A 16,366-nucleotide genomic window follows, 5' to 3' on the forward strand; every position below is an offset into this window, starting at 1 on the left:
GAAATTCAAGTAAATGCATGCAAAAAGAAATATTAAATCCCATAAATTACATCAAATCCAATGCTAGAAAATAGTTGGTCTTTGAATTAAATAAAAAAGAAAATTTAGCAAAATAATGTGACATAAAAGCATCTTAAAATTGAAAAATATTAATTTTTTAAACAAAATTTGAGTATAGAAACAAATGGGTACCCAAAATAACAAACTAACAGAAGCACACAGATACAAACAGATGTGTAAAGTGTAAATAACTTGATTTAAGTTGCAAAGAGAGAGAGAAAGAGAGATAGAGTTTCATCAACTTTCAATAAACGTTTAATTCGAATATTTGAAAAAAATGTAACATAACATAATACGCTTATTTATTATTAATTTTTATTTAAATGGGTACTTAAAGATGGGAGTAGTTCCTCTATACCCCAATTTATTTAAGCAAAAATGCCAACAAGAATCAATCTTTAACAATCAAACTGCAAACAAATTAAAATCAAATATAAACGATGAAGTTCAAGGAAAGGCATCCAGTAAGAAATATTAAATCCAATAAACTACATCAAATCCAATACTAGAAAATAGTTGATCTTTGGATTAAATAAAAAAGAAAATTTACAAAAAAAATGTGACATAGAACCATCTTAAAAATGAAAAATATTAATTTTGTAAGCAAAATTCGAGTAAAGAAACAAATGAGAATCCAAAATAACAAACAAACAGAAGCACACCGATACAAACAGAGGTGTAAAGTATAACTTACTTGAGCTAAGTTGGAGAGAGATTCAAAGAGAGAGAGAGAGAGAGAGAGTTTCATCAACTTTCAACAAATGTTTAATCTAAATATTTGAAAAACTGTAACATAACATAATACGTTTATTTATTATTAATTGTTATTTAAATGGGCACTTAAAGATGAGAGTAGATCCTCTCTAACTCGATTTATTTGAGCAAAAATGCCCACAAGGATCAATCTTTAATAACCAAACTGCAAACAAATTAAAATCAGATCAAAATGATGAAGTTCAAGTAAAGCCATGCAGGAAGAAATATTAAATCCCATAAACTGCATCAAATCCAATGGCAGAAAATAGTTGGTCTTTGGATTAAATAAAAAAGAAATTTTACTAAAATAATGTGACATAGAAGCATCTTAAAAATGAAAAATATTAATTTTTTAAACAAAATTCGAGTGAAGAAATAAATGAGAATCCAAAATAACAAACAAACAGAAGCACACAGATACAAACAGATGTGTAAGGTATAACTAATTTGAGCTAAATTATAGAAAAATTCAAAGAGATAAAGAGAGAGAGAGAGAGTTTTATCAAATTTTAACAAACGTTTAATCCGAATATTTGAAAAAATGTAACATAACATAATACGTTTATTTATTATTAATTATTATTTAAATGGGTTCTTAAAGATGGGAGTAGATCCTTTGTAGCCCAATTTACTTAAGCAAAAATGCCCATAAGAATCGATCTTTAACAATCAAACTGCAAACAAATTAAAATTAGATCAAAATGGTGAAGTTCAAGTAGAGGCATTCAGGAAAAAATATTAAATCCCATAAACTACATGAAATCCAATGGTAGAAAATGGTTGGTCTTTGGATTAAATATAAAAGAATTAAAATTTACAAAAATAATGTGACATAGAACCATCTTAAAAATGAAATATTAATTTTTAAAGCAAAATTCGAGCAAAGAAACAAATGAGTACTCAAACTAATAAACAAACAGAAGCAAACAAACACAAACAGAGGTGTAAAGTATAACTTACTTGAGCTAAGTGGCAGAGAGATTCAAAGAGAGAGAGAGAGAGAGAGAGAGAGAGAGTTTCAGCAACTTTCAACTAACGTTTAATCCGAGTATTTGAAAAAATGTAACATAACATAATACGTTTATTTATTATTAATTGTTATTTAAATGAGTACTTAAAAATGGGAGTAGATCCTCTGTAACCCTATTTATTTAAGCAAAAATGCCAACATGAATCAATCATTAACAATCAAAGTACAAACAAATTAAAATCAGATAAAAATGATGAAGTTCAAGTAAAGGCATGCAGGAAGAAATATCAAATCTCATAAACTACATCAAGTCCAATGCTAGAAAATAGTTGGTCTTTGGATTAAATAAAAAAGAAAATTTACTAAAATAATGTGACATAGAAGCAGCTTGAAATTTAAAAATATTTATTTTTTAAGAAAAATTCGAGTAAAGAAACAAATAGGGACCGAAAATAACAAACAAACAGAAGCACACAGATATAAACAGAGGTGTAAAGTATAATTAACTTGAGCTAAATTGCGGACATATTCAAAGAGAGAGAGAGAGTTTCATCAACTTTCAACAAACTTTTAATCCGAATATTTAAAAAAATATAACATAACATAATACGTTTATTTATTATTAATTGTCATTTAAGTGGGTACTTAAAGATTGGAATAGATCCTATGTAGCTCGATTTATTTAAGCAAAAAATGCCCACAACAATCAATCTTTAACAATCAAACTACAAACAAATTAAAAATTGATCAAAATTATGAAGTTCAAGTAAAGACATACAGGAAGAAATATTAAATCCCATAAACTACATGAAATCCAATGCTAGAAAATAGTTGGTCTTTGGATTAAATAAAAAAGAAAATTTACAAAAATAATGTGATGTGGAACTATCTTAAAAATGAAAAATATTAATTTTTTAAGCAAAATTCGAGTAAAGAAACAAATGAGTACCCAAAATATCAAACAAACAGAAGCACACAGATACAAACAAAGGTGTAAAGTATAACTAACTTGAGCTAAGTTGCAGAGAGATTCAAAGAGAAAGAGAGAGAGAGTGAGAGAGAGAGTTTCATCAATTTTCAACAAACGTTTAATCCGAATATTTGAAAAAATGTAACATAACATAATACGTTTATTTATTATTAATTGTCATTTAAATGGGTACTTAAAGATGGGAGTAGATCCTCTGTAACCCGATTTTCATGTAACATAATACGTTCTTCAAGACATACCCCTTGACTTTGATCTTTTATGAGAGACTGACAAGTGATGACTGAGATGGCCTCCCTTTAAACTCATGTTGTCGTTAAAAACAAATTCAGAACAACGTTACTATCTCAAAGGTTTAAAGTGACAATTTCACTTTAAACCTCCAATTTCGTCATCGTTCACGTTTTTGTAATTAAAATGAACAGTGAGACAGAATTGTCATCAACAATTGGTCAGTTTATTGTAAATTGTTAAGAAATATAGGGTTATTTTTGATTTATTGTTTATTAAGAGTAGAATAGTCTTTTTAATTTCATTTGACTTAACCTATATATAATCTCTTTGTATTTAGGTTAAATCATATTTTTGTATTCAATTGCATTACGGAGAATTAATGAAACAGTAGCCTTTTCTTTTTCTTTGTGTGTTTTTTGGATTGTTTAACATAAACATCTCTTAATTTTTGTCTAAAATCCATGTCTTCATCTTGAACAAACTTGGGTGAGAAATGATGCTCTTGATTTAGTCTTGATTTATTTGAAAATAGCATTCGTAAAAAGAAACTTTATTTATTGGGTTTGGGTCCAATGACTCTTAAAAATGATTCATTTAACATTAATTAATTTTATACCTTTACTATTGTAATGCCATCCGCACACATAGATTTATCTCGGCTTACCTAGTATATATAGTTTGTGGAGTATTGCAATTAAATGAGGGACTTGGGTGAGAAATGATGCTCTAAAAGGCTAGTTGACTCGCCCCTACTAGTCGGGCCTATGGGTCCGAACACCATTGTTATAAAACAAAAAGAGGGGTGCCCTCACATTTGCATTTGACCTCATGATTATCAATAAGGTCAGTTTTATCGGATCGGACAAAGTTACAATGGCATAACTCCTAGAAGCTACTTAGTTTTCTAAGATTATAAAATATTTGTTTCATTATGTTATTTTCAAAATCACTTTATTTAATATTTTATATTACAAAAAATTCCTTTTTAATATATTATAAATTATAAAATTGAATTATATATTTCAAATTTTTAAATATAAAAAAAATTATAATCATGCATAAATCTTTTTTTTTTTTTAATACATTTGCTTTTGCACATGCCACTCACTAGTAGAATTAATAAATTTTAATTTTGGAGAAAAAACCCATGTGCTTAAAACTGATGATACGTCCCCTAAGATCTTCTCTGATAAACTAATAAAATAGCTCAAATGTCCTCATCTTCAACCTCTAGATCCTTGATTTTTCTTCCAAAATCAATGATCTTCGATAACTTAGCTAAAAAAATTTGCCCTCAACTTCAACCTTAATATTCTATATCCTTCCAACGTTAAGGTACGTAAGATATTATTTTTGGGGAGGTAGTAAAATAAAAAATTTCTATATAGATCTAAGATAAGTTTAACTAGATTAAAAATAATATTCCATAAAGGTTGAAAAGAACGGTTGATATTTTTTTAAGGTTTAAGCTGAGAGGATTTAGACACTTTTTAGTAAATCTATAAGAGAAGACCACAGTCAAGAAATATCTCAAATATTCTCCAGTGTTTGTCTAAATCACCCCCTAATTTATTGTCCTTTGGGGTTATTTTTGACATTAAAGTAAAAGTGGGTTGGCTAATGGAATCATTAAATTTTATCCGTTTCGATTCTGATTCTCAAATTAATGGAACCAGAAATGGAATGATCCATAATTTTCTTCTTAAACAGTTCTAATTCTTGGTTGCTGTTAATTTTAATATGTTCCGGTTCCACTACAAGAAAACAGTGAATCAAGAACAAAAGTATAAAACGGATTTTATCCGTTTTTAATTAAAAACGGGTTTAAACCGTTTTACCTGTTTAAGCCGTTTTAAACATCTGATTTCCCTTCTCATTTCCGTCTCATTATTGGAAACGAGCCACTCACTCTCTCTCTCTCTCAGTCGCGCTCTCTCTCGATCTCTCGCTCTCTCTCTCTCTCTCTCTCTCTCTCTCTCTCTCTCTCTCTCTCTCTCTCTCGCTCTCTCGCTCTCTCAGTTGATCTCTCTCTCTCTCTGATCTCTCTCTCTCGATCTCTCGCTTTCTCGGTCGCTCTCTCGCTCTCTCTCTCTCTCTGATCTCTCTCTCTCGATCTCTCTCTCTCTCTCTCTCTTTCTCTCTCGATCTCTCGCTCTCTCAGTCGAGAAGGCACATCTCGCTCTCTCACGGGTTAGATTTTCGTTTTACTACTTTTTACATTTTGATATTCTCTCCGATAATTTCTAATCTGTAATTTCGATATTTTTTTTTTTTTTTGCATTAAAAGCCCAAATTTTCCCCAAATTTTCGATTTTTTTGAGGATCTGTGGATGATTTAGTTGTAGAGATTTGAAGATAATTGTTTCTGATCTTTCTTCCTAGAGCTAGATTTATATGGATGACGCTGAGTTGAACACGGAGCAGGTATGTAATCGAATTGTGCTTCGCTTCAATTTATTTTGTGATTTCTGATTCTGATTCACTTTGTTAAGTTCTTCATCTAAACTCTCAAAATACTCTTTCACCTTTTCAATCCAAATTAAAATCAAATCGAAGTAAACTGTGAGATTGAAGTTAAATCAGTTTGAATTTTGATTTCGATTTCAAATAAAAATTATAATTTTTTTTTACACATCTTCTTCAGAAAATAACTGAACAAGCTCTGTTTGATACAATATATCCCACCAAATGTTTTGATGGAACCTGGACAATAGCGGTCCAAAGTAAAGGTAGAATTGTATGTATATTTGTTCTGCATAATAAGAACATCACGTTTCACTAAATGATCTCTTATGTTGAACACTCGTTGATATGTATCAGATGTTTGTGAAAATGGTTGTTATAGCAAGATCTTGATTAATTTTTCCTTTTTTTTTTTTGTTGTAATATTTATATAAATGGGGACGTAGTTTTACTGTGTCCATCAATCTACAAGTCTTCTTAGAATGTGTTTAACACTATCTTTAGATTTTGTTATAATATATATTGCAGTACTATAAATAATTGCATTTGTATCTGATGCTTTTTCCAGGGTTATCATGTTTGGCTTCAACACATATTTTCTTGTCTATCTGACAAACATTGTACCTATAATTTGTACTCAACTGGCTACCGCTTAATTATTTTAAGCACATTAAGAGTTACTTTGTAATGGTTTTCACAGTATACAACAAGTGGGAATATTAAGGCTGTCCAAGAATGTGATTCTGCACCTGCTGAAAATGGTGTATTGTCTGAGGAAAAACTTTTGAACACTAATGTATTTACCGAATTTAAGTTGGCTGGGAGTCAAGAAGTAAGTCTTGTTATTTTAAGTTATTAACTATGTGATGATGCTTCCTTTTGATTTCACCTTTGTAATTCTAATAGACTTCCAATTTTCTGTTCTCTTGTTTAACCTCTTCGTATTTATTAGGAGGTAGCTGCTGATGAAGATAGTGTGAGGAAGGTTTGTTTGTATCTTAAAGATGAAGTGATCCCTAAGTTTGTTCAAGATCTTTGCACGCTTGAGGTTTCACCCATGGATGGTCAGACATTAACTGAAGCATTACATTCTCATGGAATTAATGTCTATTATATTGGAAAAGCAAGCATTAGCTGAATATGTGGACGTTCCTTGTGCATAAAGGACATGTTGTTTAACTGCCTTTTCCATGCATTTTCTCTTAAGCTGTAGAAATTAGGAAAATAAGCCTTTCTTAATTCCAATTTGAAGATTTGTTATATTTCTTTCTTTTTTCTTTTTTATCTAATCGCTACTTGGTTCTTTCTGATGAGTCTGAATCATGTTCTCCAGATAGCTGATATGACTAGGCATTTACCTCATATTTGGGATCATTGTGTTGTCAAAATTGTTGTTAGGTCTGCAAAACACATTCTCAAGGTGAGCCTTCTTATCTGCTTAACTATTTATGTTCTTGAAGTTCTTTCTACAATTTTGAGATATTGGGTTTGAACCTTTAGCATTGCACATTTAGTTGCAGTAAAAATCTGAAATGTTGCCATTGCATGTAAATAGAAAGTAACTTCATTGAATAGATCTTCCATGTCTGAAATTTGAAAGTAAAAACATATTTGAAACTTGAAAGTAAAAACATGGTGGTTTTGGTGCCAATCTTTAATGCTCTCAACCCTGCTTTTTCTACATACTATGCTGCTTTTACAATAAACAGGCTGTCCGATCAATATACAATATTTCTTTGCTTAGAGCCTAGCACCCACCTAATGGTATATTATCAATCCACTTGATGATGGGTGGTGGCAAAGGTAAAAATGTGGCAGATTTTGAGATTTTGATGTTGGAATCCAATTATATATATATATAGCAAACTGAAAAACAAGACCTAAATTAAAGTTTTATCATCTCAATTATTATTGGTTTATAGTTTCATTCCCAAATCTTAAGTCTTGTAGTTTTGACATTTCATCATGGACTGATTTGTTATGGCCATTCACCATGAAGCAATTTTTGTATGCACTTCTGTTAGAAGTTGTATCCTTGTTCTTTGCTTCTATGTCTATGAAGAAATTGTAATTTCAACTCATTTTTGTTACTCTCCTGATTCTGGACATTTCTGGAAAAGCTAAAAAAAATAAAAATATAAAAGGAACAAAAGCAGACGATAAAACTGAAAATTAAATTGTTTATGCGTCGCTATTTTTCTTGTGTTAAGTTTTTTTTTTTTTTTTTTGATCAGGTGCATTTTTCAAATTCTATTTTTTTAGTGGGTAAGCCTAGATTTGAACCCAAGACCTCAAAGTGCCATTGCAATCTGTAAATCAACTAAGCTATGGGTCCAAGACTGTCTAAAATCAATGAATTGAAGTTTTATGAAGAAAAAGGGCAATCGAATACTAATTGAAAAATAAGGGAACATGAAAAGGAAAGGAAGCAAATTTGATGTGGTGTTTTGGGTACTAATGTGACGCTATAGATTAGAGAGAGAGAGGGAGAGAGTGAATGGTTTTTGAAGTTGCTTGCTTTGACATCCATGTTGTATTCTACATTTTGGTTTCTTTTATGATCTACAATGTGCATGTTTGGCTCCCTTTTCACATTATTTTGGGTTTATAATTTGTATAAACCTTGCTTTATAGTTCTTTTTTCTTTTTATGTATTTAAATATGAAGAGCTTCTTCCACATTCACTGTTTGTTTAATGTTAGTTCAAACCATCCCATTACTTCAGTTAACTAAAATATTTCGGCCTTTGTGACTTCATAATTTTAGAAAATCTTCTCAATTTAAATATTTTCTTTTTTAAATAAATTTTTGGTTGTGATTTCGTCATTTTTAACTTGACTTAGTCTATCTACTAGTTTTTTAGTTGCTGATGTCAACTTGTGGAAACAATGACATGTTTCATTTGGGATCATTGTTGTGGCTACAGTTGCATGGCTCATTTTTGAGTAGTCGGGATTGTCCTTTCTATCAATCTCTTCAGACATATTCCTGATTGTAATCGTAACTACAGATATAGCTAATTACAGATATTCTTTCAAGAGTTGTTGTTGTCAATATGATTTGCACTTGCACTAAGGAAACAACTTACTTTTCTCTTTTATTGGATTGGAAAACAGAAGGATGCACATGCTTTGCCTGCTTCACGGAAACCTGATCAGATTCTAGCACAAAACTCAGAACAATGATTAGGAGGAGGACTAGGTTGGTCTCTGTTTGTGCAGATCTCTCTCAATTGTACTCTCATGTCATCTATCTTGGGTCAAGAAGATTGAATTTCATTCAGCCCAAGTCTGATCCAAATCCAAAGTCCACCTCTATGACAAACAGTGCTCAAGAACAATTTCATTCATTGTAAGTTCCAACTCCAACTTACTTCTTCAATCTAGCATAACATGGTAGTCTTTTTAACATAAATATTATTCTCTATCAGCCTCAAATTCTTTGAATCACTTCTATAAGAATCATGATTGCAATATCAATTGTTTGGTGAAGATATACAAGAAGTATTTTTTGGAGTGTAAAAGCACTTCCAAAAGCCACGAGGGTTTGGGTGAAAAACAGCTTATACATTCTTAATTGTGTTTTTATTGACCATACTGTCCCTTAAACAAGAGTAAGAGTTAATAGTAGAAATATGCAGGGGTATCTTAGCCATTAACAAAACAAATTTGTATCTTGGTACCAGGAGACATTATCAGCATGTCAAAGAACTACTCAAACCAAACCAAATGAAGATGAGATTTTTTTTAATTCTTATAGATTTTTCAATTTTTTTTTTATATTATATCCATCTTATTTGAGAATAATTGATCTTCTGTTTGTCGAATAATGTTATTATAGTGAATTATATCATCTGAGCAAATATACATCTGTTTTTGTATTTGATAGGAAGTGTGTTTACTCAACAAAACAGATCAAGCTTGTGGAATTGCGGTATGAGAAGAAAGAAAAGGTATCCAAATGAGGTTGTAATCAACCTGGGTTTAACGTGGACAAGAATGGCTAGGAATCTTATCATTTTTTCTGTCATTCTAGAAGTGAGTCTTTCTTTCCAATTTCCATTTTCCAATTTCCAACAACATTGTTTGTTTCTTTCCTGAATCCAGATCCAATGACCTTATTATTTCATTTGTACATCCTTCCACGTGACTAGTCATGCCAATATGCCACAGACATAACTCTTCACTGCTTATCTATCAAATAAATAAATAAATATATAAAACCTGTCAGTACTGTGATTTCTCATATCATCTGGTTCCTGAGATTCTGGATATGAAAGAAAAAAGTTACTTTCATTTGTAGTCATTGTTTCAGTTGTTAACACATTCTTGGGCATATAAGATTTTCTTTTTAACTCCAAGTTGGGTTGTTAATATTTTCAGGCTATTGCAGTGGGTTATGCCATCATGACTACTAGATCTGTCCATTTAAACTGGAAGATGAGTGCCCTTTGAGTTCTGCCCATGTTTCTTTTGCCTGGTCTATCTTTTGGCATTTATTCAACACTTATGAGCTTTACAAGGATGTGTAATTATCTTAAACTCTACACCTCATTAATTTAGCTTTTTTTTTTTTCTTTTCCGCGATTAACATTCATTTCTTACTTTCTTTTGTGCGCGCACGCGTGTGTGTGTATAATTTGAGATTATCATTGCTAAATATGCATTTAATCTTTTATACATTTGAAGCTGTTGAATTTTTTACCCACTTGAATTTTTTTCTATAGAATGACTTCAGAATTTTATTAAATTGGGAAATCTGCTTCACAAACATTTCTGTGACAATTAAAATTGTAGTCTACCATTTGGATCCTTATCTATATTTTCAGATGTGGAAATTTATTGTGTCTGATATCTTTGATATCCATTTTAAGACAATCAATTCTGTTCTTTTTTTTTTTCTAATAATGTTGCAAAGTTTATAAAACCTATTAAATGATTACTTCCTCTCATCTTCTCCCTCTCTCTCTCTCTCTCTATGTGTGTGTTTTTCTTTGCTTTCTTGCACTACCAGAGCTGGCTTTTATGAAATTATATCCATTTTGTTTTAGTTTTTACATACAACTCTCTAGTACACTCATTCTAAATCGGTGGCTTTTATGAACTAGTGGACATGAAAGTTTCTCACCTTATAATCCTTGGTTCTTTGGTTGATCAGGAGCACTTGCTTCTCGGATACTCTTTAGAAGGTGCGGAAGTTCATTGTGAGAGTATGCAATGTGGTGACACGAAAGAATTATTTTATTGGTAGTTGCGGGTATTGTGGGGATCTTAAAGAAGATAGGGAGGGATGGGAGTGCTGGCATTGCTTCCTTGTAGGACTTGTGCTTGTGTAATGATTGTAAATGGTTTATCGATGCATTGTAATTTTGGATTTGTAAATTATGACTCATTGCAACTCTTTTTGTGTATAAATTAATGTGATAGAGAACTTCGATGTTCTTTATTTGGATCTATTTTAACCGTGGGTAATAGGCAAATAGAAAAATAAATAAATAAAATAAATAATTTTAAATATCGATTTATAACAATTTTAGATATCGGTTTATAACTGATGTCTAAAGTTTCAGACTTAGCACATCAGTTCTATAAAATCCGATGTCTCAAATCTATTAGGGTAATGTACGTTATTATATAAAGACGCAGATTAGGAAGGGTTTTAAGCCGTTCCAAATTCAGAGATCTGGAACGGTTTTTAACCGTTCCAAATCATGAAATATAGAACAGCTTCCAGCCATTTAACCTCATTAACGACGCCTCGATTAAAGACGGTCTGCGAGCCGTTTCATAGTGGATTGGGAACGGTAATAAACCGTTCCTAATTGCCATATTTGTTGTAGTGTTCAATCAGTTCAGTTCCAAGAGATTCGATTCTAATCGGTTCTAGTAAAATGGGATCCAGAATTAATGAGGTTTCCGATTTCTGTTCCGGTTCCAATTCCAATTTAATTGGTATCATGTAAATTAAATGCATCATAATGAAATCTACATGCATCCCTGAGCCTGAAAAAGAAAAATGCTTTTGCAAACTCCCTCATAAAATCGAAAAAATGGTTATATTCAGGTCCAACCCGACAGCTGTAATGTTCACCATTATTTTTGTAAGGGTGAATTACCATTTCGTAATCTGAATTTGACGAATTTATGATTCTGGGTCACTGTTCATTTTAATTGCCAAAATGTTAACAGTAACAAATTCGGAGGTTTTAAGGTGACTATCTCGCAGGTTTCGCATTTTTTAGCGAGATAGTCACTTTAAACCTACGAAATAGTCACTTTTAAAATCTTCAAATTTGTTACCATTCACATTTTGATAATTAAAAAGAACAGTGAGTCCGAATCGTAAAATCTTCAAAAGTTAAGTTGAGCATCTACAGTTGGTATCGTAGGTGGAGATGCATTAACTTCGGTGGTTTTAGTGGATGTTCCCATTGTTTTGACTGAAATTAACATACTATTGGCTTCCCACAAACAACGCCAATTTTGTGTGGTCAAATTTTGGTAAATGATGTTGATGGACTCTACCTCACAGATCCGAAGTCACTTCTACCACATCCCTACTAATACCGGCATGGTACCTGCCAAAAATTCTTCGACGCTCAAATTAGAGAAGAAGAAGAATAAACAAGTAAACTGGTTAAACTTCCAAATCGTCAAAAGAAGATCATTTACTCAGTACAAATAGTGTTATTTATAAACCATTCTTTCAAATCAGGATTTCCCCTTCTCATGGGTGATGATCCGGAGAATCCCCTAACTCTTCTGATCCTAAATAGAATAGGGATCTTCTAGATTGGATATGTTGTACTGGAGAGATCTCCTCCGAGATCTTTGGGCTTAACGTGTGCAAGCCAGCGTTACGGTTATTCTTTGATTGGGTCTGACCTGCTTGGCAAATCAACTCTTATTTAGTGCTGCGCTATCCATTTGATCAGGCCAGACATTTTCTACCTTAGCCTGCCCGTATGCTGATTTGCACATGATACTACTCAATCGGTTTGGACACGTGTACGGTCTAGATAACTGTGCAGTTATTTCCCTATACACTAACCATTAATTAAAAGTAGATCACATACAACAATTAAAACTAGCATGGATAAAACATGAATTATCTATTCATTATCATCTTGCTCTGGCTTCCTCGACCTCTCTAATGGAGGTCTAGCCATGGATCATTGCAAGAAGAAAGAAAAGCATAATAAAAGAAAATAAAACTAAAACAGAAGAGAAGAGAAGTAATATGCTTGTATTGATCTTGAATGAAATGTTATCCTCCTTTAATTACAATGCTTTCAAAAGAAAAGAACTAAAAAGCTAACCTAGACTAATAAAAGAAGAGAGAAATAAGAGAAAAGAAAAGAAAAATAGAAGATGAACCTTTGGCTTTAATCTGGTCTCCTTTTATAGAACCAAATTAGGGTTTCTTGAGTCGATAGTTTCAATGTACATTAAGAGAATCCAACCCTATTCCATTACGTGTGTCATCATATTGACAGCGCTCAGTGCAAATCCCAAGGCAAGGTCCGTTACCTTCACTAAACTGCCATGGTTCAAGATCGTACCACGGCTATGGAGGGTCCAATGTTCCTGGATCTTTGTCTTGGGTCCTTAGTTGCAGTAAGCTTTTGTAAATATTTTTCTTTCCTCTCTATTTCTCTTGTCGTTGATCCTATCACAACTAATCGACCAAAATTATGTCAAAAATCATAATTAATTCGAAAATACTAAATAACATTGACTATGAATGCAAGTATATCTAATAAGTGTATTTAGCATGTAATTATCCTCAAAGTCTCTGTAAATAAGGCCTTGAAAATGACTTACCAGGCTCTAATCATAACGTTCTATGTTTTTCTGTCTTTTACATGATATCAAACAGGGCCTTTATTATGAAAACTCTCTTGGAGTTCTAACAACTGCAAGGGAACATTACTTTATGAACATCCACCAAACCTTACTTTATCAAGTTTGTTACCCAACAAACCTTGGAGTAGGGATTTGCTACGTTATAAAATTCAAATTGATGCGGTCAATTTGTCACTCAACATACCTTGTAGTGGATCCTAACCACTTCAATTTGTGTCATCCAAAAACATAATCTAGTGACATAGGATTACTCTAAAGAACTTTGAAAAAAAATCACCATTGAATTTTAGTTTTAAATTTGGGGCTTCAATAGTTTTTTTGAATATTTTTTTTTTTTCTATTGAATGTGAGTATTTACATGAAGTCTAGAAGCTTTTTTGAATTTAAGGCTTTTGCGTTGGAATGCCGATGTTATAATCCATGTAGGCCCAACAACCCTTACTAAGGTTTAAAATATTATCAAGTTAGTCACTGGTTTAATTCAAAAAGTAAGGTTTGTTCAGTAACAAATTTTTTTAATAAAATTGCAACCGATAAGTAATCTCTCTTGTTCTTTTTGCAATACATGTGTGTTTGCACATGCCACCTACCAATAATATATAAAAATTGAGTGGTGATAATATGACTCACCAAGTGTCGTACTCAATCAACTCCCTGACGTGACAAGTTCAAGAACTGTAGATCTGTACCTCTTGAGATGCACGATTGCACTTCCCCATAAGAAGTGTATCCCAAGGAAATTCTATATCCCAAGACGTACAGATCTATGATTCCAGAATTTATCCACATCATAGAGTCAATTGAGTATGCCACCTGGCAAGTCATATTATCAGGCCTCATAAAAATTTAAAATATTAGTCACAAAGAGTCGTGTACAAATAAGCAGCCCCATAACAAAATCAAATAAAGTTAGTCTCCAATTGATGGCTGACCATCTTTTGTTCCAGAATCAAGTTTTTGTTAGAGTCATGACAATTGTTAACGTCACTTAAACTATTGAACTATGTAAAATGCTTATTCAATCCCAAAGTCGTACACGCCAAGAATAATAAATTGAAGTTAAAAAAAAAAAAAATTAGGTAAAACAATAGTAGACTGAGTTGTAGGTGTACACTTTTTACCCTATTAAGACACGATTTTCTTGCTATATGCGATGCTTACATGGAAAACTGTTAAGGTCAAATCTATACATGGTATGATTTTAATTAGGGCGTGTCTATTTGCACACACCAAGAGTACTCTACGTACTCACTTACTCAGCACACACAGCCAAAAAGTAAAAAATTCTCATTGCACACCCTTAACTAAACAAAATTCACTCTACGTGCTCACTTACTCAGCACAGACACAGCCAAAAAGTAAAAAATTCTAAATGCACACCCTTAACTAAACAAAATTCTCAATGCACAATATATGACTAGGTAAAATGGATGATATTTGTCCCATAAAAAAAAATCATATTCGTTGAATATACAATGTTTACCTTAAGATAAGATTGATTGATAACGTGTCATTTTTGACTCACATACTCTTCAGTGCTTGTCATGTCAAGCATACAAGGATAGTTTTATAATTAACAAGAGTACTTTTGTAAATTAAGAATGCAATTCAATACACGTGAGTACATGTGATTGGTGGATCCCAAATTTTCTTGAGCTCTGTGAGCAAAAATATATATATATTTGTTGATAATTGGTTGATTTACCTAAAATTGTGGTGAAAATTGAGAAATTTCCTTTTCAAAGAACTATTCATTTTATAATTATTAAAAATTGTAAGTTAGCATTTTCTGAATTAAAACATTTCACTTGAAACGGGAAATCTCTTTTTTTTATATATAATGTAAAATAAAAAAATTAACTATTTATTGAAATTAGAATGTGTAAAATTTTTATTATTTTAAAAGGTCTTGTTAAGCCCTAAGGGCACCTGTTAAAGTGCAATAAATACATTTTGAAAATTGAATATTGTATTGAAAATATCCTTGAAAAATTACTTTTTTATTAAAATACCCTCAAATTCCGATTTCAAAAGTGTATCAATTGCACTTTTATGTGTGCCCTAACAAAACCCTTGTTTAAAATAAGATAATTTTTACTATTTCTAGAATTAACATATTTAAATTAAAGCGAAAAAAAGTCCTCTTTTCTAAAAGAGTAAATTTTTTCCTCCATAATGATTACAAAGAAAAAGATCTTTGGTTTTGTGCCTTTGCCATGTCAGCCGCGGCCTACGTACTGAGTAGGTTTTTCGAGTTAGGATATCATGACGGTATCAAATAAGAACTTCGTCGCAATGGATCATCCAATCATATTAACTTTAACAAATCAAATTAAAATATATTAAAACATAATTTTTAATAAATCAAAAATTAATATTTTTTTCAATATAGTATTCTATACAGCTGAATAACTTTGTTGAGTTTTTAAATTTTAATACCACAAGAAACTAAGTTGAATCAAGTGGATAAGGCGGTGCTAAGGGATATCTGGGGTGTTCGAAACATGGGTTGGAAGTACTTAACAGCGAATGGGACAGCAGGGGGAGTTTGGGTGTTATGGGACAAGAAGCTGATTGAGGTTGAGGACTCCCCAGTGGGAGCTTTTTCTGTTTCAATTTTGTGCAGGTGTGTAGGGAAGGAAGATAGCTGGGTGTTCACGGGGGTGTACGGTCCTACTAAAGAATGGGAACATAAGCAATTTTGGGAAGAATTGGATGATGTAGGAACTTATTGGAACCGTCCATGGTGTTTGGGGGAGATTTTAACATCATTAGATTCACTTGTGAGAAAAAAGGGGGATCAAGGATGACATCAAAGATGAGAAGATTTGGAGAATTTGTGAGCCGGAACAATTTAGTGGACATTCCCCTTCAAGGTAGAAGATTCACGTGGTCCAATCATCACGATGTGCCCACCCTTAACAGATTGGATAGATTCCTTGTTTCAGATGATTGGGTTCAGTTATTCTGTCAAATTTCTCAGACGGCCATTCCTAACCCAGCGTCCGATCATTGCCCCATACAGTTGGA

At 32.0% G+C, this 16,366-nt stretch overlaps 1 protein-coding gene across 13 annotated transcripts; it reads left to right on the forward strand.

The window, feature by feature from the left end:
* Positions 1-4,763: 4,763 nt before the first annotated feature.
* LOC147384075 (clustered mitochondria protein-like) lies at positions 4,764-10,924 on the forward strand. 13 transcript variants are annotated; one of them, XM_086426280.1, is made up of 9 exons: positions 4,764-5,198; positions 5,391-5,432; positions 6,172-6,303; positions 6,424-6,535; positions 6,805-6,891; positions 8,588-8,822; positions 9,360-9,508; positions 9,854-9,998; positions 10,629-10,924. In XM_086426280.1, the coding sequence occupies exons 2-5, from the start codon at positions 5,403-5,405 to the stop codon at positions 6,810-6,812; spliced, it is 282 nt and encodes a 93-aa protein (XP_086282406.1). In that variant the 5' UTR covers positions 4,764-5,198; positions 5,391-5,402; the 3' UTR covers positions 6,813-6,891; positions 8,588-8,822; positions 9,360-9,508; positions 9,854-9,998; positions 10,629-10,924. The 13 variants fall into 13 exon arrangements, 8 of the variants coding, with proteins under 8 accessions (XP_086282406.1, XP_086282407.1, XP_086282403.1 ...); XM_086426281.1 differs by having other exon boundaries at positions 5,397-5,432; XM_086426277.1 differs by having other exon boundaries at positions 5,136-5,198; positions 5,348-5,432.
* The last annotated feature ends 5,442 nt before the right edge of the window (positions 10,925-16,366 follow it).

Source organism: Akebia trifoliata, chromosome 15 (assembly GCF_017979445.1).
Source record: "Akebia trifoliata isolate Shusen 1 chromosome 15, ASM1797944v1, whole genome shotgun sequence".
Lineage (NCBI taxonomy): Eukaryota > Viridiplantae > Streptophyta > Magnoliopsida > Ranunculales > Lardizabalaceae > Akebia > Akebia trifoliata.